The sequence below is a fragment of the Fringilla coelebs genome (assembly GCF_963513975.1).
Source record: "Fringilla coelebs genome assembly, chromosome: Z".
NCBI classification, from domain to species: domain Eukaryota; kingdom Metazoa; phylum Chordata; class Aves; order Passeriformes; family Fringillidae; genus Fringilla; species Fringilla coelebs.
The window spans coordinates 8,856,949-8,880,773 of NC_140031.1; the positions used below are offsets into that span (position 1 = coordinate 8,856,949).

At 51.7% G+C, this 23,825-nt stretch overlaps 1 protein-coding gene across 4 annotated transcripts in view; it reads left to right on the forward strand.

Annotated features, from left to right (window-relative positions):
* CNTFR (ciliary neurotrophic factor receptor) overlaps nucleotides 1-23,825 on the forward strand; it is a gene marked incomplete at its 3' end in the record, with an annotated part of 197,725 nt that overhangs the window by 96,028 nt on the left and 77,872 nt on the right. For all 4 annotated transcript variants that reach the window (XM_084224802.1, XM_084224801.1, XM_084224799.1 and 1 more), the window contains one exon: nucleotides 19,272-19,353. In XM_084224802.1, the coding sequence (XP_084080928.1) occupies nucleotides 19,272-19,353 (82 nt within the window). The remainder of the gene's footprint in view (nucleotides 1-19,271; nucleotides 19,354-23,825) is intronic.

Consider the following 23,825-nt stretch of genomic DNA (forward strand, 5'->3'; position numbering starts at 1 on the left):
GATTTTTCTGGGTCACATGTCCTTCCTTTCCCACCCTCCCTCCACAGCTGGAGTTGAACAAATGCAGAGGAGGACATTTAATCCTTTCTTTGAGTTATTTCATAACCTAAGGCGAAAGGCTACAGATGAGCATGGCCTGTGGGGGACAGGGAACAGTTGAAGGTTCTGGTCAGTGTGACAGGAGGTGGTGTCAGTGCAGCAGCCGCCAGGCTGTTTTAAAGCAGAACCCTCTCTAGATAGCTTTTAAAAATGTACGTGATATCTCACAAAAACATGGTCGAGGTGTGGATTCCAGCTGTGCACTTCAGAGATTTCCGATCTTTTGTTTCCCGTGCATGAACCCAACGCACTAATCTGCAATTTGGGTCTGCCTCTGCTCTTTGCTCCAGCCGGTGGAGCTGTGCCGGGAAGTGGGACGCCACGTGTGACCCGCAAGGGCTCGGCAGAGAGCAAGCCAGGAGCAGCGAGGGGGAAGGGGAGCAGGTTGGGCTTGATTTCTATGGCTCCATTTGCAGAACACTGTCTTGCTGTGCAGGATGCTGCTGGGAGATGGGGCAACTCCTTGGATGCTCTTCTGAAGGCTGCGGATCCTTGCAGTGACCTGCTGCCCTTACAGAAGAAGCGCTCTGACAGAGGAAGCACTCTGTCAGGGCTCTCCTGGCCTGTACCCACATCCCAGTTCTCTGAGGAGGCAGAGTCTTGCTTGGAGTCTTGCTTTTGGTGCAAAGAAGTGCCCTGAAATTGCAGGCTTTGGGCAGCATCCCATGAGGGTATAGTTGTCACTGATACAAGCACAAGCAGGCTTTGAGGAGGGGCAGAGAAAAGGCCTGGAGATGTACCCCCAGCAGGACAGGGGTACATCTCCAGGCCTTTTCTCTATTAGCATTGTCCTTAGCCCCTCCGAGATGGGCCCTGGGTGTCTTTGAGCTCCTGTGCACAGGAGCTTCATGGGCACTTCCATGGCATCACAGGGGAGACTCGTGAAACAGGATGAAGCCCTGCAGCCCACCACAGGGGTCAACACCAGCAGGATCCATGTCAAGCAGTCTGCAGCCAGGGTGTACCCAGCCAGCTGGGAACACAGGCCTCAGGAGTCTCTTTGGAAGAGGAAGCCACAGCCATGTAACACAGGCAGGGCTGTTCCTGTAGCATTCTGTGGGCAGGGAGCAATTCCCTTTGGGAAGCCCAGATGCAGCCCTGCAGCTTTTCCCCAAACTTTCTTAATTTTGTCGCTGACTCCAGCAACGTGAGGGTTTCCCTTGTGCCACGAATGCTTATTTTGCAATGGAAGTGACATTTGTTTCCTGCAATGACGACACTTTGCCCTTCCAGAGCCAGCTGAATTCTTGCTAATCCTTCCTTCCCTCGATTCACACATTTTTTCTTCTTTCTGCTCCTAGACCACAGCGCTTCGCTAAGCGTTGCAGTCAGCAGCAGGTAATTTAAGCACACATCTGCTTGCAATCTGGGAGGAAGGAGAGAGGCAGTTTGTCTTTGTTAGAAGCCTGGCGGTCATGGCTCTTTGCTTACCTGGTGGCACTAAGAATTTTCTGTGGCTCTATGGGGGCCAGCTGGGAACCAGGGGTCAGCTAGGATGGGGACACAGTGCCTGGCTCTGATCCCCTGCCCAAGGGCATCTTTGGGCATGTCCAACCAGGGCTGATGTGCTGCATGACCCAACTTGAGTGCTGGTATCTGCCAAGTTTGGCTTCCTCGTCTCTCTTCCCTTAGGACCCCTTCTTGTGGCTGCTGGACTTTCAGCCTTCTCCACTGAAGGCTCGCTGTCCTGCTGGCTGATGGCACCCAAGTCTGAGAGACAAAGACAGCCACTGGAGTCAGACAGCCACTGGAGTCACTGCCCAGACCCATCCCCTTATTACAGGAAAACTCTGAGGTTTTGGTCCCATCCCTATGGGTTAGACAGGGAACACTGAATTCACAGGAGGAGGTTGGAGCTACTGCTGGGGGTGTGGGGGGATTAAATAGCATCAGCCTCTAGGAAACCAAGGCTTGTCTCCTTCCAGTGCTTCAGGGCAAACTTATTTCAGCAAATTCTCCATCCCCTATTGCTGTTCCCTCTCTTGGGTTTCCTCTCAATACACCAAGCTTCTTGGTTTATTTTGGAGCTGCCCACTCCCCACTGGCAGAACAGACCTACCAGTGCATTTATGTGTCAGAAAGGCTGAAGGTCTGGAAATCAGGAGGTAACTGCTGATTTTCCTGGGGAAATGAGGACATGTCCCTAAGGTTTTCCAAGGAGCTGTAGGAGTGGAGCGCTGCTGAGATGCTACCATGGGAGATTTGGGCTGTAAAGGATGCTGCAACCCTGAAATACTCCTCATGCACCCATGCAGCCTCCTCCTTCCCTGTTCCATTCCCTGTGACTAGTTTTTAAATGCACTGAAGTCTTTCTTCATGTTTTGCTAAGTTTAGACTGCTTGCCTTTTCTCTCAGTGTCCCAAAACAGCTGCTGAATGAAAGGCAATCTTTTTCTGATATTCAATACCATAAGAAGGAGTGATTTGAAAATGTGATGATTCCTTGGACTGTGGGAAAAAGACCTGTACTGCTGGCAAAACTGGGCTGAAAAGTAATGTGGGTTTTTTTCAGGGTGGGTTTGGTTTTTTTTTTCTTTTTTTCAATAGGTTCATGGAAAAACAACTCATATTTCTTCATTGCTTTGAATTTTCCCTGGAGGATTCTAAGGGGCTGAAGTCTTGTATTTCTATACACTTGTTTGCAGAGAGGCAAAATACAGTGGACTCACACAAAAACCTCAGATCTGGCAGTATTGGAAAAAGGGGATCTGTGTAATGCCCTGAAGCATCGTTCTTGCAGCCCACAAAAGCCAGACATCCCAAGGGGAGGCCAATGCCAAAATTAGCTGAATTCCCAGCCACATCAGCGGGGTGAAGTGGCTGTCCAGCAGCCGGTGCCGGAGGAGCTGTGCTCCCTGGCCCTTGCTTTGACACAGATCTTTTGTGTCACACTCAGGTCCACTGGCAGCAGTGCAGGGGCTTTCCACTGCCTGCGCCTTCAGGGCACCTGTGAGGGGATTGCTCCCACCATCAGGCTTTACCCTGCTGGCTAAGAGTGGGGTGAGAGGCCGATACCCAGGCTGGATCCAGATGCTGCACTGCCGGCTGTGCGTGGGCTTTCCTCCACCCAGACAGCAGCCTCACGTCCTCTAAAGATTGCGTGTTTGAGATATGTGTAATATTAGTCCACGTAAATCACATCAAGCCCATAGTTTCCAGCACTGCTGGCCTGGGCTCTTGCAGACTGGCTCGCTGTCACTCAGCCACAGGCCTTCTAGGTTAGCTTAATGAGGAAGCCAGACTAAGATGAAATAATTAATGCAGCTGTAGGAGCCTTTGGGGAATTAGGGAGCTGGCCCAAATCTTCCTCCCCAACCAAAGCACTCCAGGCTTTTTGTGAAGGTTCAGAAATTCTCCATTTCCACTGGGTGCTGAAGGTGGGTCTGTGGTCCTTCCAACCCAGGATGCTCCCAGGAGCTCTCTGAATCAGCTGCATAGGCATGGAGATCTGGACTGGCTTCAGGGCAGCAGCTGGGCTGGGACTGTGAGCAGGGAGCATTGTGGGGAGTCACAGGTGTTTTGGGAGGGTCAAAATCCCATGAGAGGAGAGGAGAATGGTGCCAGGCTCTGGAGGATGTTCTGTGGTTGGGATGCTCTTGTTGGCTCCAAGAGTGGGGAGATGAGGGAGAGACCTCTCACTCAGGGCTTTCCCTGCTCCACCAGTGCAAATGGGCAGTGACAAGGGGAAGCACCCCCTCCTGCTGTGGTCCTGCTGCTCAGCACGAGCCCAAATTAAAGAAGGTTTATTTAGTAAACCCATTCCAGGATAAAGCATTTGATTTATAGGCACCCGATAGCGCTCCAAGGAGAACTTGTACAACTTTAACTGCATTTTCTCAGCATCACACCAGCCCAATAAAAGAGAGTTCATATGCGCTGCACAAATTCTCACTTCCAATATAAAAAAGGTTTTATGAGACTGGAAGTCTCACTGGCTCTGTGGGGCCGGTTGTATTGGCGGATACTCCGCATGACAGACCCTTGATTCCTCTCTGAGTTGTCAGACTTCAGTAGCATTTACAGCTATTTAGCTATCAAATTTTATGTGCAGCTCTGAGAGAAATGTGTCTTTTAAATACTGTTCTGTCTCATAAACAGCAGTCTGTTAAACCATGTCAATGGTACAAGCAGTTTGTGGAGTCCTACAATGCAATCGCCTACAGGTCCGCTCGTTACCTGAGCAGCAAAGTGCTGAGCAACTCACAAAGTTAATTTCTCGAGCCACTTGTCTTGGCTGGGGATCAGCTTGCCAAGCAAAACCTGGTAATAACCATGCTCCAGCTGCCCATTTTCAGGTCATGTTCTAGGTAGAGTCTCACTTGCTCTTTGCTCACTCAGACAAGGATCTGGTGTTAAGTAATTTGTGCTATGGTTATGCCAAGAAGCCATCAGCAAGTTCACATCCCTGGATTTTTCCAACCCAAAACTTTGAAGCTCAGGATCCTTTCCTTTCTACAGAATGACCTTTTGGTCTTCTCTTTGATCTCTCTCCTCAGAGAAGAAGCTGGAGGCAGAGTATTTCCAAGGTGCTGTCCTTGACCTTGGCCATAACAGAATCCCTTCACTGCCTCTTCAAACTTCCCCCTAGGACATCCCTTTCCCGTTGCTTTCCCCCTCTGTGCTTTTCCCAGCCATTGTTCAGGGGAATAGTATGTCCCACATTACATCTCCACTTTATTTATTCAGTGACCCAAGCTGAGCCTGCTTGTATCAAATGAGGAACAGAAGCTTTCTTACCCTTTTTGCCGATAGTGCAATCACACCAGCTCCAACACTGGGATATAATTTATGGACTCTGAGCAACAGGTCGGAACCAAGCCAGACATGAGCTTTCAGACTCTTTTATTTCATTCTTTACTTCTTTTTCATCTTCTTTTTTCTTTTTTAACTCATTATTTTAGCATAAACTGGTAACTTTATGTGTGTGTTTTTGAGCTTGTGCCTTTCAGAAGGTGCAGATGGCGTGGAGAGCCTAGGCTTTGGGCGCCTCCACCCCAAGGCGTGGGGTAACGAGCACTTGGATGCCTAATTGCTGCCGTGCGCTGCAGCCTGGGAGGTTTGCTCTCCCGTCGCTGCCGTTTCCGTGTGCAATGAGCCGGGGGGATGGCGAGGAAAAAAAAAAAAAAAAAAATATATATATATATGTGCGTGTGCAGCATGGTTATTTTCAAATATGAAATTGCACCTGCAAAAATAGAAGCCAGGAAAAGGACTGGCAGGCAGCTTGGATCTGGGAGGCGCCATGCGTGCGGAGCAGAGATGGAGACGGCGTCTCCCGAGTTCCTTTCCCATGCTCGCGACGCCTGATAGTTTTAGCGGACATGGCTTTTCCTCCCGCTTGCATTTCCATTAATCATCTGCTTGTCAGCGCTCTTCTCCCCAGCTCCCCTCCCCGCCGAGTCCTGGGGAGCACTGCGCACACATGCAAAGCGCCCATGCACGCAGGCTGCGTGCTGACGGGCTTGGCCGCTCATTAATCACTCACTGGTGTCGTGCGAGGCGGCCCCCCCAGAAGGAAGTTTGGAAAAGGGACAGACAGCCATCTCCTTGGTCTCCACTTCATCAATGGGGTTGAGCCGAGCACGTGATCTGGCCCTGACACACTGCAGTCCCGTGGTCTCTGTTCATCTCCGTGCTCTATGTCCCACTCCAGTCAGATGTGTTCACCCAGATTTTGCTTTCCAGTATTCGAAACAAGCACTGAGCAGGTCCATCCCCCTCATAATTTGTGGGGGATTTCATAAAATTTAGTTTTTCTTGGCATTCTTGGTAGTGGCATGCTCATCTGTCCAACCAGCTTAGGAAATGGCCTGAGAAAGCTCCAGTCCAGAATCCTGTCCCCAGCAGGGCGAATGCTGAGTGGACCAGTTTACTTTGCCTGTTTGGGTTTTGAAAACCTTCAGGCTTCGGTCCTACAACCTGTGTGGGTTCATCTTCCAGCAGGTGACTGTCATGAGACTATGCCTTCCTTATGGCAAGCCTGAACCTCTCCTGCTGCAGCTCTTGCACTTCATGCCTGTTGTCTCTCATCTTCCCACCATGGAGGAAACAGCCTGTCTCCATCACCTCAGTAATCTTTAGGTAGGTGTTGTCAGGTTGCTGTTCAGTCCTTCCAAAACCATCCCTTTTACAGGCTGTGCAAGCCCTGTTTTCTCAATGTGTCCACATCCCCAGCCTCATCACCCCCCTTCATGGACTTGCTGAGGGTCACCATGGCCAGTCTTATACCAGAGCCCCAAAACAGGGCACAGTGCTCCAGATGTGGTTTAAGGACTTTTTTTTTCCATTTAATTTCTTTTCCATAGTGAATCTTACAGACCCTGCATAGGCATACACTTGGCATCAAATTTTCCCTTTCCCGTTGGGAAGGCTTGCCAAAATATATGAAAATTAATAAAGTCTGTGTGTGTGCATTCTAGTGTGCACACTTATTTAGGCATGATTCCTCTTTAGAACATTCAGTAGATTTTTTTAAACTATTATTATTATTATTACTACTTTTCACAAGTGTCTCTAAGAACTACAGTTTGAGCCCTGCACAAAGGTGCTGCTCTGCTCAGAGGCTCGTCTGCAACCCCAGCAGGAGCTGTGCCCTTTTCCTGAGCTGTCTTTGACTTTGCTTCCACAGACACTGTGGGATCAGATGGTTTCTTTTCCTATCCCATCTCCTTGCCCAGAGTTTCTCCTAATTAGTGCTCTGAGTTTTATCAGCCAGGAAGAAGCTTTTTTTGGGGCCAGTCAGAATTGCTCCAGCAAGGCTGGTACACTCTGTGCTGGGAGGTGCTGTAGCTGTAGAGAGCAGATTGTTAGGAATGAGGGGGGCAGCCAGAGCTGGAGAAAGGGAGCACAAATGCCTTAGGAAAAGTTAAAGATGGTTGGGGTCCAGGCAGGCTGCAGAGCAGGAGGCAGAGGTAGGGGCTTACAGAAAGAGGGAGACTCAAGGGGAGCACTTGCTGGAGGTGAGCATCCCAGTGAGAGGGTGAGAAGATGCTCAGTGTGAGCTTAGCTCCTTCCAGAAGAGCTCATTGGCATCTTGCAGGAAAGCCAATGCTGCTGAGACAGAAGCTGAGAGGGAAAGTGGGGGAGCCAGCAGCACTGGGGGGAGATGAGGGACCAACCAAGCCATGGCAACCATCCCCTTGCTGGGTCAGGCCCTGCTCTGTGGCCACAGTGAGTATTTTCAGCCTTCCTAGTTTCGCAGAAGGGCATTAGCTAACAGATATGCCCAGTGGCAAGTCCAGGATGAGCCAGCTCCACATCCCTGGAGTGGAGAGCTGGGATGTGAATTGAAACCTTTTGCTGTGCCAGGGAAGTAGAAGCCAGGCTCCTGCTCTCCATCCAGGCAGCATCAGAATGGGCTCAAGCAACCGGAAAGCAGCAAAACCAGGGGCAGAAATCTGTTTCCCCGCATTTGTTGCTCATCTGTGGCTCTACCCTGTGGTGAGCTCAGCGAGCTGATGAGTATGAGCAGACCTGACCCTGGCTCAGTTTTTCCTTTGTTCTGCCATTGACAAATACTTGGGGATTGAAGTGAAATACTGTGCTTTTCTCTTCCAATTGAAAAAAAAAAAACACCACCAAAAAAAAAAAAACAAAAAAACCCCAAACCGAAAACCACCCAAAAAAAAACCAGAAGGGAAGGGAAGGAGCCCCTTTTGCATACTGCACCAGAGAACCCTCGTCATCCTGTAGCAGGAGGCCAGCACACATGAATATTCCTGTGCAATATGCGCAAGTGATGAGCCCCATATGCAGGCCTTGGGAGAAATTAAATGTTTTCTACAGCATTTTCCAAAAAGCCTTTCTATCAAAGTACTTGGTCAGGAGCCAAAAACGCCCCAGCTTTCGTGGCCCCAGCTGGTTGACACTTTTTTTATTATTTTATTTTTAAATGCTGATGAATATTTTCTAATTAAAAAACAAGCCCTCCCCTAAACTGAGTCTTGCCCCAGTGGATGGAGTGGAGCCAGAGACTGGGAGGGGGCTGGAGGCCACTGGGGATTCCATAGCTGCTCTTGGCTGATGGATTTCTCTTCCTTCGGTGCTGGAGCTTGCAGGAAGGGTCCTGGGACAAAAGGCACATGTGGTTCACATCTGCCCTGCCATGCCTGGTGGAAGGCAGCCTGCCAGGCAGGGGTGGCACCCTGGTTCCTGCCTGCCGCCTGGCCCCCGAGAGAGAGGAGGAATGAGTGCAGGCTCCAGGCAGGAGACTTGAGGCACACCAACCTCCTGGTGGGGGAGATCACTGGGGTGCAGCTAGACAAGGGAATTTCTGGTCAAATTTGGCATTGCAAGGGCTGTCCTTCGTATACTGGCTGCTTTGCCTGCAAAGGTGAGAAGGAGCAAAGCCATGGTGTAATTTTAGGGGTGGAAGATATTTTAGGGGTGGTTGCTGAGGAGAGGCAGATGCATAAGATGAGACTTGATGCTGGCACTTGTCTTGAGCACAGGATCAAAAAGTCCTGATAGTTTTAAGGCATGTGAATGTGGTGGAGATTTGGAGAGGAGCTAACCTATCGGGGCATAAAAGGGAGAACAGCTCTGGTTCTGTGAACTGGAAGGACAGGAGAGCCCAGAGAGTCCAGTGAGAGCCTGGCTGGTGGGGCAGGGTGATTGTGCTGGGAGTGTGGGGCCAAGCAGGAGAAGTATCAAGCACTCCCCTGCTTACTCCTGGAGTCTGGTAGCATGGCTACCTCCAGACTCACAGCCCCCTAGAACTTCACTGGGGTAAATAAAGACCTGGATCAGTGCTCCTTGGCTGTGAGTCTTCATGGCACATGAGAGAGGCCACTGCATTCATGTTCAGTGTTTGGCTTTGAGGGCTTACTAGTGGAAAACATGCCTTGCTGCAGGAGTAGTGGCAGCAGCTGCCCTCACTTCCAGCCTCCTTTGTGACAGCCACATGGCCTGAGAGTGGGAGCTCACAGAGCAAAACTCAGGGAATGGAGAAAAGGCTTCTGGGATCTTGCAAGGTGGGATTCTCCTAGCTGAGTTGTTTTTCTCCTATATGGCCAGATTGGCTTCCAGTGTAGGTAAGAAGGTGATGGTATGTCCACCTTGGATGCTGTATCCCATAAAGAACAGGAAAGAAGAAAATAAAGAAGGGAACTGAGCAGTTTGGCATCACTAAATCAGTTCTGGGGCTTGGTACCAGTGTATGCATCTTCCCTCCCTTGCAGGGCTGAAAACAAATTGGATTTTAGTCCAACCTCTTCTTTATTGAGTATTCATTTAATTCTGCTGGCTTTACATGGCAAAATCTTCCTCCGAGAGTACATCTTCTTGACTTTGTTTTTTCGGAAAGAGGCTGAGACCCAAATACAGTCTCACACCACGCCTCACCTGCCAGTGGCATCACACAGCAACGCTGGGCTTGCCAGAGCCATGTGGGGTGGGAACCCTCATTTCCAAAAGGGTGTTTTGTTTCCCCCATCACCACCGAGCACACCACACCATCCCAGCATGGGGCTCAGAGGACAATCACTCAATCCTCCTCTCTGCCCTGCAGGAGCTGTTTCCCTGATGTCAGGCAGGGAATACCTCTAAAAAACATGTTAATTTAAGGGCTGTTAAAGCCCAGGGGCAACGGGAGGTCACAGTCGGCACAAACAGATGGTGTTTTGTCCTTGATAATTAAACTTTCCTGTAGTTTTGGGTGAGATACTTTCTTGACTTTTATTTCAGCACAGCTGCCTTCAGCCAATTCAATTTCTCCCTCCTCATCCTCTGCTTGCCCTCGTCAAACACTGCCTGTGAGGTCTGGGGCAGAATCCCTGCAGATCCAGGGTCCCCAGGGGTTTTCAGAGGGGTCCTCAGCAGCCCCTTGGCCTTACCCCACATGCTCTGCTGGCTCCAGGCTCTGGCAGTCAGAGCCCCTCAAAGAGGCAGCAATTGGAGGCCAGGAGAGGAGTGCCAGCCTGGGGTTTTGGGGTACCTCCAGCTCGTTTCAGCAATGCTGCTTCTGCCTCTCATGGCTGCTTTTCCCCCTCCACCAGCTGCATCCAGCCAATGCTAAGTTGAGAGGGGGCAAGGGAGCAGGAGCCAGTGAGGTCCTGCTGCAAAGTGAGGCAGCAGTGGTGCCAAGACAGCTGCTGTCATGTGGTGAGGCTTGGCCTGTGAGTAGGGCCACTTCAGGGTCAGAGCAAAAAGAAGTCATTTTCTACCCCCTGCTATCCCAGGAGGGCGTTTGCAAGCAGAAGAGGGCAGGCACATCGCCCCAGTCCCACTGCCAGCCTTAGGCTCAGTTCTGGGGCAGACCCCTATGCCTACTGAAAACGCTGCTGGCAGCAGAAAGCCCCTTCCAGCATCACTGGAGCCAACATGGGCTGCTTCCACCCAAGGGTGGGATTAGCTCCTGCCTGCAATGCCACCCTTGTCACTTGCATCAGGGCATCATGGAGAATCCACATGCCTCAGTTTCCCCCTTCAGTCACCCACTTCAAAAGCTGGGTGTTGCTGTGACATGTGGACACAGACCCCAGAAGGCTGCACAGGAGATGCTGGGCACCTGTGGAACCACATGGGGTGAGTGTGATGACAGAACTGGATGGAACTGGGTGAAGCAATGCCCTACAAACCCCATCTCTCTGCTCTGCAGGATGGGCAGAGTTCCCCCCCTGTCTTCTTTTTCCTGCCCAGGTTTTGAGCAGCATCCTTGCAGGGAGGAGGGAGGCAGGGGTCAGCTCATATGCAGGTGGCGGACAAATGTCCTCACTGTCACGTCTGTCCTCTCTGCCTGTAGTGGCCTGTGTCCCTGCAGCAGCTTGTGGGCCAGTGACCCCAGGATAGCTGGTGGTCTGAAGGCTTTAGAGGCAGTGGGGACACAGCCCATGGAACCTGGACAGGGAAGGGCATCAAGCAGGGACCAGTGGGGAGCACGCAGTCCCCAGCATCCTGAGCCCCTGTCCACCTCCAACAGTGTTTGCTGCTCTCCCTGGGCCTTGGAAGCTGCCTGGCTCCTGCCTACCCCATCCTCCTGCCAACTTGTACTGCAGACATGGAGGAGAGATGAAGCAAAGCAACACAAGCCGTAGTCACCATCCTTGGAGGTATTTAAAAGACATGTAAATATGGCACTTAGGAACAGGGTTTTGTGGTGGAGTTGGCAGCATTAGCTTTACAATTGGACTTGATGAGGTTTTTGTCCAACCTAAATGATTGATTTTATGATTCCATGATCCCGAGGCGTCTCTGGGGAGGCAGCATCAGAGTCATTGGAGTGTCTTCCTCTGTGCCAACAGCTTTAAAAAAAAAAAAAAAAGAAAGCCCAAGCAAAAAGCCAAGCTAAAATTAAAATGCCCAAGAAGCTCTGTACAGCAGGGTGTTTAATCAGTTACTCTCCCAGTACTGCTAAGCCAATACCTTTTTCCCTCCTTGGACAAGACATCTGCCAAGGTCTCTTCCAGTGCTCCTCAGTCCAATCTGCTCATGTCCCTGAGCCCCTGCAACACAACTTCAGGCTCTCATCCTCCTCCAGCTCTCTCTCACCATGTTGGCAAAAAGCAAACCTGCCCTGCTGTTTGAGCAACAATGCTGTGGCTTCAGTCCTTGGATACTTGTGTTGATTCAGAAATGAGCTGTAGCTGTCCCTGGCTTGGGGACATCACCACTAGGAGGTTTCCTGGGGCCAAGCAAGCATGGTCCTGCCTGTGCTGCAGGAAAGGGGTCCTGTAGGGTGCCAGCAGCCTGTTTGGTGTTGCAGCTGGCAGTTTTGCCCTCCTTGCCTCTGTGTTTCCACAGCAGTGCTGTGCTCTTCACCTCACATGACCCCAGTGCCAGCGAGCTCACGCACAGTGCCCATACTGTGTCCAGCCCCTTGCCTGGGTGCTGCAGAGAACAGCCCTCCAGAGGAGCAAGATGGGGCTAGTAAGATATGGAGTCTTTGTGTTTCACACAAAATAAGGTTTCTGTGGAACCTGTGTCTGCAGGTGCTATTGAGAGGGATGCTAAAGCTGCTGTGGCCAGACATGCCCCAAAATCTCTCCTAGCAGTGACCACAGGAAGCAGCATGCTCCTCTATGTCCTCTGTGTCATGGGCATCCAGCTGATAGAAGAAGTCTGTCTGGACAAGCCCTGTCTGTCTTCCCTTTCCTCTTTGTTTTGCTCAGGATGGCACATGAACTGTGCCACACAACCCAGGGCTGCTTTTCTCTGCCCTGGCGCTTTGGGTCTGAAGGGATGTTGGGTGTTTCATAAAGCAGCCTCACTAGAGAGTATCCCCAAGGCAGAAAACAGGGTTGTGAGCAAAATCCTTGGGGGACTGAAGGGCAATGCAACTCTGCAGACAAAAATAAGAAATGTTGCCAGCATTTGCCTGGAAAACACAAACTGAACCTGGCATGAGACAGCAGGATCTTCCTAAAGAATTTGGGATGGTTTGCTCAGTGTATGGGAGTTTGGTTTTGATTTTGTGGGGTTGTTTTGTTTTTGTTCTGCATCATTAATTTTCTGCTTTTGCGGATGGAGGCTGGGAATCGAAGTGCCAAAAATCAGCTTAACACCAAGAGCTCCATCCCACAGTAACCACAGCCTGGAGACTCAGAACGAGCAGGAACTGCTCCTAAATATGCCCATCTTAGGTGATTTCTACAGCTTCCAGAGAGGAGCACTGGGAAGCACCTGAACCACCAGCATCTCCCATCTCCAGTCTCTTTCCCTTCTCTGTCTGATCCCTTCTGTCTGTCCCTGACAAGGCACCATCTATGGAAAAACACAGCTCAGGACCTCATTTGAACGGAGGCTCCAGATAAAAAGCGCTGTTTCTGGCAGTTCTTTAATAGAAGCAAAGATCCTATTGATTCCTGCAATCTCTCTCTGCAGGGAGCTAGGAAATGCTCAGTGCAGAGGAAAGTTGAGTAAAAAGAGAGGGAAAATTTCATTTTCTATTGTTGGTCCGAGCTTTCCTGCATCTCAAAGGCGGCCTGAGTGGGGCTGTGGGCTGTGGAGGGTGGGGCTTGGGTATGGCAGCTCGGCTGAGCTTCCTGCCCAGGCAGCACTGGTGTCTCTGAGGAGTAGTTCTGGGACAGTGTTTCTCCCTGCCATGGGTATTCAAGCCTCTGCTGCCCTGCTGTGCCTCCTCACAGTGCTGGTGTTGAAGATGCGTGGTGCTTATTAGTATGCTGTTCCTTGCTCTGGCTTTTATCACTGCTGGAGCAGACAGCTGGCCTTGGACTTCTGCCCTCCACTTGAGGAAAAACTGGTTGGCATGGTGGGAGTTTGTGGACAGGTATGGGCTGTGAGAAACATCCCCCTTCAATGCTCCAAGCAGGAACAGGGAATGGGCACCAGCGGGCAGCTGCTTGTGCAGCAGCACTGCCCCACAATGGACGTGGCACCAGGGGCAGGGCCACTGGAGAGGTTCCCAGTGATTGTACGTGTCCCATGCTCTCCTGACATGGTGCTCCTGCCTGTCCTGGGGCCATGGAGGGATCACAGCACCCTGGTGTGCGCCAGGGGTGGACTGCACTGTCCTGATCCTTTTGAAGAGTTGAAAGATGTGAGGTGAGAGCCCTACCCTGCTCCTGGAGCTGCAGGGTGACAACCTCACTCCTGGGACTCTCAGGACTCTGCTGGTCTTTCTACAGCTCCCTGCCCCAGTGGCAGCATGTCACCGTGATCCACACAAGCAAGAAATTACCTGTCCTGGGAGCCAGCTTGCCAGTCTGGGGGATTCTCAAACAACCTGAGCCTTTTCATGGGTTGTTCCTCCCTAGACCATCCCAGCTACCCCTGGAGCTCCTAAGCTCTGCATTACCCTCTGAAAAAGAGCTCTGATTTAATCTGGGCTGATGCTCCCTCCCAAAGAGCTGCTTTCTTCAGCCCCATGGATACGGGGAGCAGCTTTTGTCATTGCTTTTCACACTGACACACATCTGACACACACTGATCACAGTGGCATCCAGGGAAGATGGAGCAACCTTCAGCAGGGATGTTGAAACCAAGAGCTCTGCAAGTCCACAGCTGCCTTCGGGGGCACATCCTCAACCAAAGCAGCTGGGAAGTTTTGTGAGGACCATCCTTCCACCATTTGCCCATCTCTTAGATGGCAAGGGCAGGAGGTTCTGTGCTGCCACCCAGGGGTCCAGCAGGGCTCACTAGGGTGGCAGAGGCAGAGTGATGAAGGAGCTCTGCTATGGGGTGCTCCTTACTCCAGGGTATCCTCCTCCTTGGGGTCTTTGCTTCATTACTAGAAAGGGAGGAGGTGGAGGGAGGAAAGTCACAGTCCATGAGAGCCAAGAGTGAATTTATTTCAGCTGGCCCCAGTCATCCCTGTGGCACTCATGGTCCAATGGGGCAGTGCTAATTGCTCTATTGACAGTGGGGGTTTAAATTAGATTTAAGAAAGCTTTCCAAGCAGTGGGGATTCTGTCTCTGCAGATAAGGCTTTCTGATAGCACATATGAAGGAGATGATAAAGTCCCTCTTTTCTCTCTTCCTCTTAGGCAGCAAAGAGGAGTTTAGTGCTGACAGGGCACTGTAAGGCCCAAAGGCTTTAGGGCTGTTAGCAAGCATCTGATATTAAGCGACAACTAGTTTTTCCTCTCCTTCCCTCGCCTTGCTGCCAGGGGTGATCTGAAAGGAGGAGACAGCACTCAGTGCTGTCGAGTGCCCAAGCAGTGCTGCCCAGATGTGATGCAATCCCTGGGAACCCGGGGGCTGGAGGGCGTGCTGCCCGCTTGGGTGCTTCACTGCTCATCGCAGCACCACACCCGGCCCCTGGGGAGGGATGGCATGCCACAGGGGCACCCTGGATCCCCAGGGCTGGGAGAAGCTGTGTCAGCAGCTCTGGCCTAGGCTGAGGAGTCGAGAGTTGGTTTGGTAAGGGTTTCTCCTTCAGTAATGCTGGGGCCCAGGAGGTGCCTGCTGTGAGTGCAGGGTCACTGTGATGCCTACACTTGGCATCTGCACTAGAGGTGCAGTACCACACCTCAGCAAGAGGCAGACTGTTACCTGCAGGACAGGTGGGCTGCAGTGCCTGCAGTCAGCACCTGCACTCCAGGTGTTGGGTGCCACCTTACAGCCAGCCCCTGTGGTCCAGGTGTGCGGTACCACCTACACTCAGCAGCTGCAGCACAGGTGGTACCTGAGCACATGCTGGGGTGTCTGCAGTACAGGGGAGCTGTAGCAGCTGCAGCCTGTGTCTGCAGCACAGGTGTCCATCCACAGCACAGGTGTGCAGCACAGGTGTCCATCCACAGCACAGGTGTGCAGCACAGGTGTTCATCCACAGCCCAGCTGTGCAGCACAGGTGTCCATCCTCAGCACAGGTATGCAGCGCAGGTGTTCATCCACAGCACAGGTGTGCAGCACAGGTGTCTATCCACAGCACAGGTGTGTAGCACAGGTGTCCATCCACAGCCCAGGTGTGCAGCACAGGTGTTCATCCACAGCCCAGGTGTGCAGGACAGGTGTCCATCCACAGCACAGGTGTGCAGCACAGGTTCTAGCACAGCATCAACAGTTGCTGTGGGCAGTGCAGTCACACCGTGGTCACTGCCTGCAGGACAGGTGCTGCAAAGCTCCTTTGGAAGGCTCAGGGCAAAGCTGGAGGGGAAGGAACCAACTAAACAGAGTTTGTTTTACCCAAGTTCACCACTTCATAGCCAGACCTCATAATAGCACCTGGTGGTGAATTGTCTAATGGAAGACTTTGTCATGGAAACACTACATTTTGAAACTACCACTTTGCTTCTGAGGCAGCCACACACTTCTAGAATAAGGGTTTTATTTATTTATCATTGCTGACAGCAGCCTGTGATGGGTGAGAGCTGTGGTGGGAGGCTGGGGTGCAGACCACATCCCTCACCAGCCCTGCCCTAGAGCTGCTGTTTCCAGGTGCCAGTTGGTGCTCCATTGCTAAACCTTTGGAGATTATACTAAGGGAGAGCTGGAAGGGATCCATCCCTTTTCCTACACAAAAAAGGACACTGGGACTGTTAAGCAGAAAGTGTCATCCTACTTTTTGCCTGGATACACTGGAATCCCTTGCCTGGGATCCCTTTCACTCCTGCTGTACCCACCTTCCCCCCCACCCCAGGACTGTCTTCACCCCATCACACCTAAACAGCTAATGTCACATTGCTGTGCCCCTTCAGTCCAGCTCAGGGAGCAAGGGAACATATGCCTGGAAACCCTTGGTTTAGACTGAGAGCTGCTGGAGGGGACCTTATTCATGTCTGTGTTGAGTTGCCTTCTGCTAAGAGTGACAATGACTGATGCCCTCACTATCCTTGGTATAGAGGACAAGGCAGGGAAAGATCAACCGTTCCAGACAGGAAGCTGGGGACAGGGAGGACAGCTCCAGAGCTGCTGGTCCACCAAGTCATATGATGTTCCCTCTTCCCCTTTCCTTCTCCCCAGGCTCCTCTTTCCTCTCTATCACAAGAAATTATTCGTTACTGGGGAAAATTTACCTTTTGCACAGAAGATTGAGTTTCACACTGCGGGCTTTGCTGTGTAATAAATGTGGTTCCCCTCCATCACCTGTAAACTGCTCCCTCCTGGCACGAGGGCATAGCTCAGGACTCTGCACACCTGGTGAGCTGCTGCTCACTGGCCTGTGCACCTGGATGCCAGGGTGCTGGCTTTTACTAGAGAAACAGATAAGCAAGCAAATACAGCAACGGAAATTTGCATTGGAAACATCTGCAGAAATTGCGAGGGCTTTGTTATGTGCTTGGGGAAAAAAAATCAACATGGCTTTGGGCAAAACAGTCAAACAAAGCAAATACTGCATGGAAAATTGCAATTCAAGTGAGAAGAAGTTGGTTTTCTGGCTAGATTTTTGTCCTAAAATAGCTCTGCTCCTGCCTGGTCACAGGGCTCATCTCTAAGAAGAAATGAGGTTTTCCAGGGTGAGAGCAGCTGAGTGGTGAATTCTCTGTGCTGTCACTGTAAGCCTCTGCCTGTGTCCTGGCCATGCCACAGAGTCCTCAGGGATCTTATCTGAGTCCCTCTGCTCTCTCTTAGTCCATCCAAATCCCTTGAGACTATCAGTGCTTTGGGACAGGAACTATTCCTTGCTACATAACTCTGTTTCAGTGTTGGCCTAGGCACATGGACAGGAGCAGCAGTAATTATTTTAAGAGCTGATGAGAAAAGGGAGGAGCAGCAGGGGGTGGGCAGCAGGTGGCTTTGTTCCCTGTCAGGGCCAGGAGGTAGAGCTGATGATGATATTTGCACTGGGCCAGGCTGCATCAAGGAGATCTCACACTTTCCAAAGAGCAGGCTGATTGCTGGGGGGTCCCATCCCACCTCCTGTCATTGCTATTGTCCCCAGAAATGGGGTGGCTGCACTAGATGGAGATATCTAGACTGTGGTGAAGGGAGCCTATGGCCCCTGGTTCCTTGCCTGCTTCAAGTCCTGTTGCCATCCATCAACTGCCAGGGCTGTAGAAAGGGAATATTCAGTGGAAAATAAGTTTGAGTGTAAATAGGGAGAGTTGGCTCCTGGGTTGCGGGTGGTTTCCAAGCTGCTTAGGGTCCCACATGCCAGCAGTGCCCCAAGATGTGGCATTGCCACCTGCCTCAGGTTCCAGCTGTCACCCACTCCCTGAGGTGCCACTTGTGATGGCAGCTAGAGCACAGGTAGGGTGGCAGTCCGAGAGCCGTGCTGCGGGCACAGAGGGAACACATGAAAAGGCAGTGGAGAGTAGGCATGAGAGAAGCAGGGAAGAAGAAAAGTGAGTGATAAGGAGATTGTAATTAGCACTTAGCAGTCCTCCCCAAAGCTTTCAGAGAAAGGTCACCTTCATTATCTCTGTTTTACAGACGGGGAAACTGAGGCATGGGGAAGGCAGTTAGAGTGATTTGCTCAAGGTGACCTGTGAGGGCTGGCAGCATGGTCTGGGGCTTGCCTGTCCATGCTCTGCAGCACCAGCACACTGGGAATGGCTCTTGCTGCCAGCCCTTGGAGCCCAAACCCAGCACTGAAAGATTAAAGGACGTGGATCCCTTCTCTGCCCATCCCAGGCTCATCCTCTTCAGATCCACTATCTCCCCCAGCATCCCTGCCCCTAAGAGACATTTGAGATCAGGCTGGTCCAGCTGCACCCCAAAATCTGCTCATGCAGTCCCACCCAGCTGCTCTTGCCTTCCCCTCCAGCCCTGCAAAGGCTCGCTGTGAACCCGAGGCCATCTGGACTCCTGCATCAGTCGTGTTGGGTAATGGAATATGTTTTGCTGGATTTTTTTTTCTCTCGCCAATGGAGCTCCCCCTTTATTTAGGTTTAAATGGATGCCATCTGGCTAATGAGCCCATACTCATGTTCTAGATTAAAAGGCAATCCTGTGCGCGTTACCGATACGGCGCTGGAGATTAGAGAGGCTTAAATGGTTTTGAAGGTGCAATTTGCTTTTCATGCATGGTGCAATTTGCTTCCTGGTGGGTGGGCCTGCATCCCCGTTGCTGTCCCCAGCAGCTCCCTCCTGGCTCTAGTCTCCTCTACCAGCCCTGTCTGCAAGGAAATGAGAGCTTGGGCATCTCCAGCCTGGCAGGGCCGTGCAGGGTATCCTTGTTGCTATTGCTGCCATTTGTCCACTCCTGGAGGGGCTTTTTGGTGCAGGAAGGATATCTTCATCACCTGTTTTCTTAGCTGTCACCTCTTCCACGCCTCCCTGCACCACAGCATCCCCTGGGACAAGGCACAGCTCACCAGGACAGGGTAGCCTCTGCCCCTCTCCCAGCCCAGAGAAGTGGGGGACAACTGTGGCCCATCAAGATATTGATGGCAGGTGGCTGAGGCTGAGGTCTCTGCTGAGATCAACATCTTGCACATCCTGCAGCATCAACTGCTGCAATGGACTACCTGGGTGTGCTCCCATCTCCTCAAAACCCCTCTACAACCCATTTGCAGGTAGTGTTGGCTCCTGGGATGATGCTGCATCTGCCAAGGAGAGCCCCACCAGGGGCTGGCTTTCATAAGGAAAACGTTGAAAATGAGATGGGGAAGATGGAGCGTTTGTGCAAGGCATGTCATCACCTCCAGGCACCTCCCATGCAAAGTGCCACAGGCTACCAAGTGATGAAGCATGCCCCAGCAAAACGCCTCATTTTGCAGTTAATTTCCCCTTGGCTGCGATGGTTTTACAGTCATCTCCTTGCAGTCCCATCACCGTGGGCTCTCAGTCCTGGGGGCAAACCCTGACTGCTCCTGCCTGTGTTTGCTTCCACAGATGGCTAACCCTGTCCCGTCAGCCTGCTGCGTGGTGCTCGCCGCGGTGGTGGTGGTGTATGCCCAGAGGCACAGCCAGCTGGGTGAGTCCTTCACACCTCCCAGGCCCTGGGGGTCCTGAAAAATGGGAATGCTGCTCCTTCAGGCCCTCTCTCCTGGGGGAATCTGGGTGCACCCTCCAGGTGTGCCTGATATTATTTCTGTGCATGTTATCACTTCTCTCCATGACAAGTGTTCCCTCAGCCAATCACTATGGGTCTTGGGCATCCTTCATCTCCCTCTGCTGATGCCCCTTGCCCTGCCCACAGCTCTCTGTGTCACTGCTGCTTTGGACCCTTTGCCCACTCTTTTGTGGGTGCTGCCCCATGCAGCCTGCCCATGCGGGGGTGAGGAGTTGGGAGGAAGCAGCAGCCTGGCAGCTCCAAACTCTGATCACCCCTGACAGCTCCATGACAATAATGGATAATGCTTCATCCTGCTCTCACCTCCTTGGGGTGACTTAATCCCCACTGCCACCACACATCTGTGCCCACCACTATTTCACATCTCTCCAGGATGGCAGAGGGTTCAGGGCTTATTTTAGTGGTGGCTTTAGAGGGATTACACTTTAGAGTCACTGGTGATGCTGTGAACTGGAGGAGCCCCACATGATCCTGGGTCTAGGCAGGAGCAGGAAGATTATGAGGGATGGCTGGGTCTTAGTGTAGAGTCCAGCTCTGCAAAAATAGGAAAAAATGGGCAACCTCCAGAATTCCCTGCTTTTCCTGGCAGCCTGTCCGTAGTAGCTTTTAGAAGATCTTAGAGGGGAATTTTGGTCATTAACTCCAGTAAAGACATCTATGCATCCTTGGGCTCTGTGAAATTGAGGAACCCAGCCAGAGAGCCCACTGAGCTGCCTTAAATCCAGTTGGGTGGGTTTACATTGCCACAAGCTTCCAGTTTGGACGCAAAGCAGCCAGAGTTCAGCAGCACATCCGCATTGCATGGGGACAGACACTCTCTGGACAGCAGGATCTTGCTGACTGGTGTGGCAGGAAGGTCCCCAACCCCTTCCCAGTGTTATATGTGTAACACCAGGGTGCCTGCTCAAAGCATTTGGGTGCTGAGCTGTGTGTGATGGTGGTGTGGTGATTCCTGCTGCAAAGCAAAGCTGCTCTCTCCTGCCGTGTTTGCAGGATCTCTACCTGGGGAGCTTTAAAGGACCTGGCAATAGGACTGCCAGGGCATCCTTTGGGTGCTTTGAATAGTAACCCAGACCTGCTGCACTGGGAGATGCACAAAACACAGAAGTGCCAGGTACTTCAGGGTTGCACACACTTGAATTGTGTTGTCTAGAGAAGAACAAATGCTTTTGCTCACCAGTGAGCAGGACCACACATTTTGCCACTGACAGCTGGTGCAGAGCTGCCGTGACTGTCACCTTCTGCTCTGTGATACAGCAGGGTTCAGGGGTTCAGCAGCATAGCCTCTCATGGCCTCGTGTCCCTCCTGTTTCCCTTGCCTGCCTGTGTCTGGGAGGGAGGTTTCTGGGGCACCAGCTCAAAACTGAAGCTGCTGTGGCCTGTGTGCATCAACAACTGCCTGAATGGAGTATGAGATGTGTGGCAGGGCTCTTCCCATCTGTAGCAGCTTCACTGGGGGACAAAAAAAAGCATACAGGGTCAGAAATTACTTACGAGGTAATAGGACACCTTCATGACGGTCCTCAGTCTGTGCCCCAGGGGCACTGCATGTCCCGCAGGGACACCTCTCTGAAATTCCGAGGAATGCTCTGGGCAGGAGCTTTGGAGCAGCAGATCTCCCGCCCACCCCACCGCGCCCCATTCGGAGAGGCTGCACACAGGCAGGTCAACACCAGAGACCCCAAGCTTGTGCCCCGTGCCCCCCTGCCCGAGCTCACCCCCTGCCCTGCTGCAGCCTCTCCTCACCAGCCAACCCCAGAGCTCATCCCCCACCAGCTGGGCACGGGCTGGAATCGCCCAGCAGGAATGGGGTGGGAGGATGGATGAATCCCACTGGTGGCAGGGACCCGGTGGAGTGGTGGGGAGATGCTGGCATAGAGTCCATTTATCATGCACTTGAGGCACGTTCGACTTTAATAGCTCATGAAGCACTCTAAGAGATGCATTAGCACTGAATGCCTGAGTGAGGAGGATGTGACAAGCTGTTAAGTGAGCATGAGCACGGCGGAGGGAGCCTGGCCACCCTCTCCTGGCTCTCATATGCACCACGGTGATTACTGGAGCGTCCTGCAAAGTGCCACATGAATTAATAAAGGCAGCATCAGGCTTGGTGAAGGTGAAGCTGTTCATGTATTAACCCCTCTGCTGCTCGCCTTTAGTTCTTCTCCTTGGAGCTGGCAGAGCATCTGTCTGGGATGCAGAAGCCTGGGATGATCCCCAGTGTTGGGGCAAGGGAGTGGAGGGGCTCAGAAGTCAGTGGATTTGGGGTTTCTGTGACCTTTGGGGTGACAGAGCTCCCTTGCTTTGCATCCCTGGCAGGCTGCTCAGGTTTCACGTGCATGATGGAGCTGGGGACTGGACTTCCCAGGGGGTGGGCACTGCATGGTGGGAGACCAGAGACATCCAGCAGGGCAGCTCCAGGGCGATGCTCAGAGCCTGGCACTAATATTCTGGCTCTAGTAGTGGGTTTGGGGTGTCCTGCTGCAGGGAAAGGCAGAGGGGCAGTGGAAGAGGGTGTCCAGGACTGTCATCCCCAGTGCATGAATAAACAGCTTTAGATGGGGCTGCCAGATTGGGCCAACCTGCCTGCAGAGATGGGCATTGTCCAACCTGCCTGCAGAGATGGGCATTGTCCTGGACAGCCACTGGGCTGTCCCCATCTGCACAGATCCAGCTGGCATGGAGGGATGGACAGGAGCTGCAGGAAGAGTGGGAGAGCACACAGCAGGCAGAACAGGCTGAAGACCTGGAGAGAAGGGGAGAGCTTTGTGCCCTCTGTAAAGAATCACAGAATGGTTTAGGTTGGAAGGGGCCTTAAAGATCATCAAGCTCCAATCCTGCAGCCATGGACAGCAACACCTTCCCTAGACCAGTTTGCATAAAGCCCCATCCAGTCTGGCCATGAACTCTTCCAGGGATGGGACATCCACAGCTTCTCTGGGCAACCTTCACCAGTGCCTCACTATCTTCACAGTGAAGGATTTATTCCTGATATCTAACCTAAACCTACTCTGTTTCAGTCTAAAGCCATTACCCTTGTCCTGTCACTGCATGTGCCTTGTGAGAAATCCCTGCTCAGGTCTCTTGTAGCCCCTGTATGTACTGGACAGTCATCCCAGAGCCTTCTCTTCTCCAGGCTGAAAAATACCAAGAATTTCAGCCTTTCCTCATAGAAGAGGCATTCTAGCCCTCTAATCAACTTCCCATTATTTTGGATAGCTCAGTTTTCCTTCCTGTGTTTTGTTCTCCAGGCAGTGGCTGCTGCCAATTTATTTCAGAATGGAGGAAGGTGATGGGGAAAGCTGAGCAGAGCGCCAGTGTGATTGCTGTCTGCTGTGACACTCACACCTTTGGTCGTGCAAGGCCTCCTCTCTGTGGGAGCAGAGCTGGTGGGGGTCCCTGCAGTGCAGTGACCTCCTCCCTGGCAGGGTCTGGGCTCCTTCAAAGGTCTGGGAGAGGTCACAGCACAAGCTTTGGGGTTTAACCCAAGCTCTTATGTGGGAAGTGTGTACATGGTGGAGATGCCTCACCACATGTCAGGCTACAAATTGTACATGTATGGGTGATTTCAGCTTTTTGTACTGAGTGCTCTGACTGCCTGTTGCTGGACTTACCTGTTCTTATTAAACCCAATGCCTAAGGCAGTCCTGGAAAGAGGGAGCTTTGCTGTGACCAAAGTGTCTTCCTCATCCATCAGCTCTGCCAGAGTTATGTCCACATCTGTCCCAGATTGAGATTTCTTTGCTTTTAAAAGAGGAGTAATTCTGCTTTATTGATCCTCACCTTGCTGAATTAACTCATGTTTAAACAATAATTATGTTTTCACCCAGGAGAGGAGACAAAGAGATAAAAGGCTCTGGAAATGAATGCACTTCAGATGCCACATGCTGGGGTTAATTTATTGATGGGTGAAGAAGCTCCCATCTCCTCTCTTCCTCACCAGCAGCAAGCAATTAGCCCCCATCATTCCTCAGCCGAGGAAAAGAGAGATTTTGTTTCATTACTCTCCCTTTTTTTTTTGCTCTCTTAAGCCCTGACTAATCTTTTGCAGTCAGTTCTGCTGCAAAGCCTCCCGGGGGCTCCAGTTTGCACATACCTTGTTAGAAATACTGCTGCAATGACAAAGCCTGGACCAGTAAATAGCCTTCAAAATGCACAGCAAAGCCAGGCAAATTGGTTTTTCAAAGAGAAACCAGCTGTAGATAGGAAAACCTCTTTCCCCTTCTAGAATTGCCCAGCCTTGTCTGTGTTGCATTTTTTGGCTGGCACGGGTGTGACCAGCTCTTTCTGCACTCTTCTTCCTCCACACAAGTCAGCCCATGGCAGGCAGTGCCATCTGCCTGGCATGCTTAAACTAGACACTTGAAATTAGA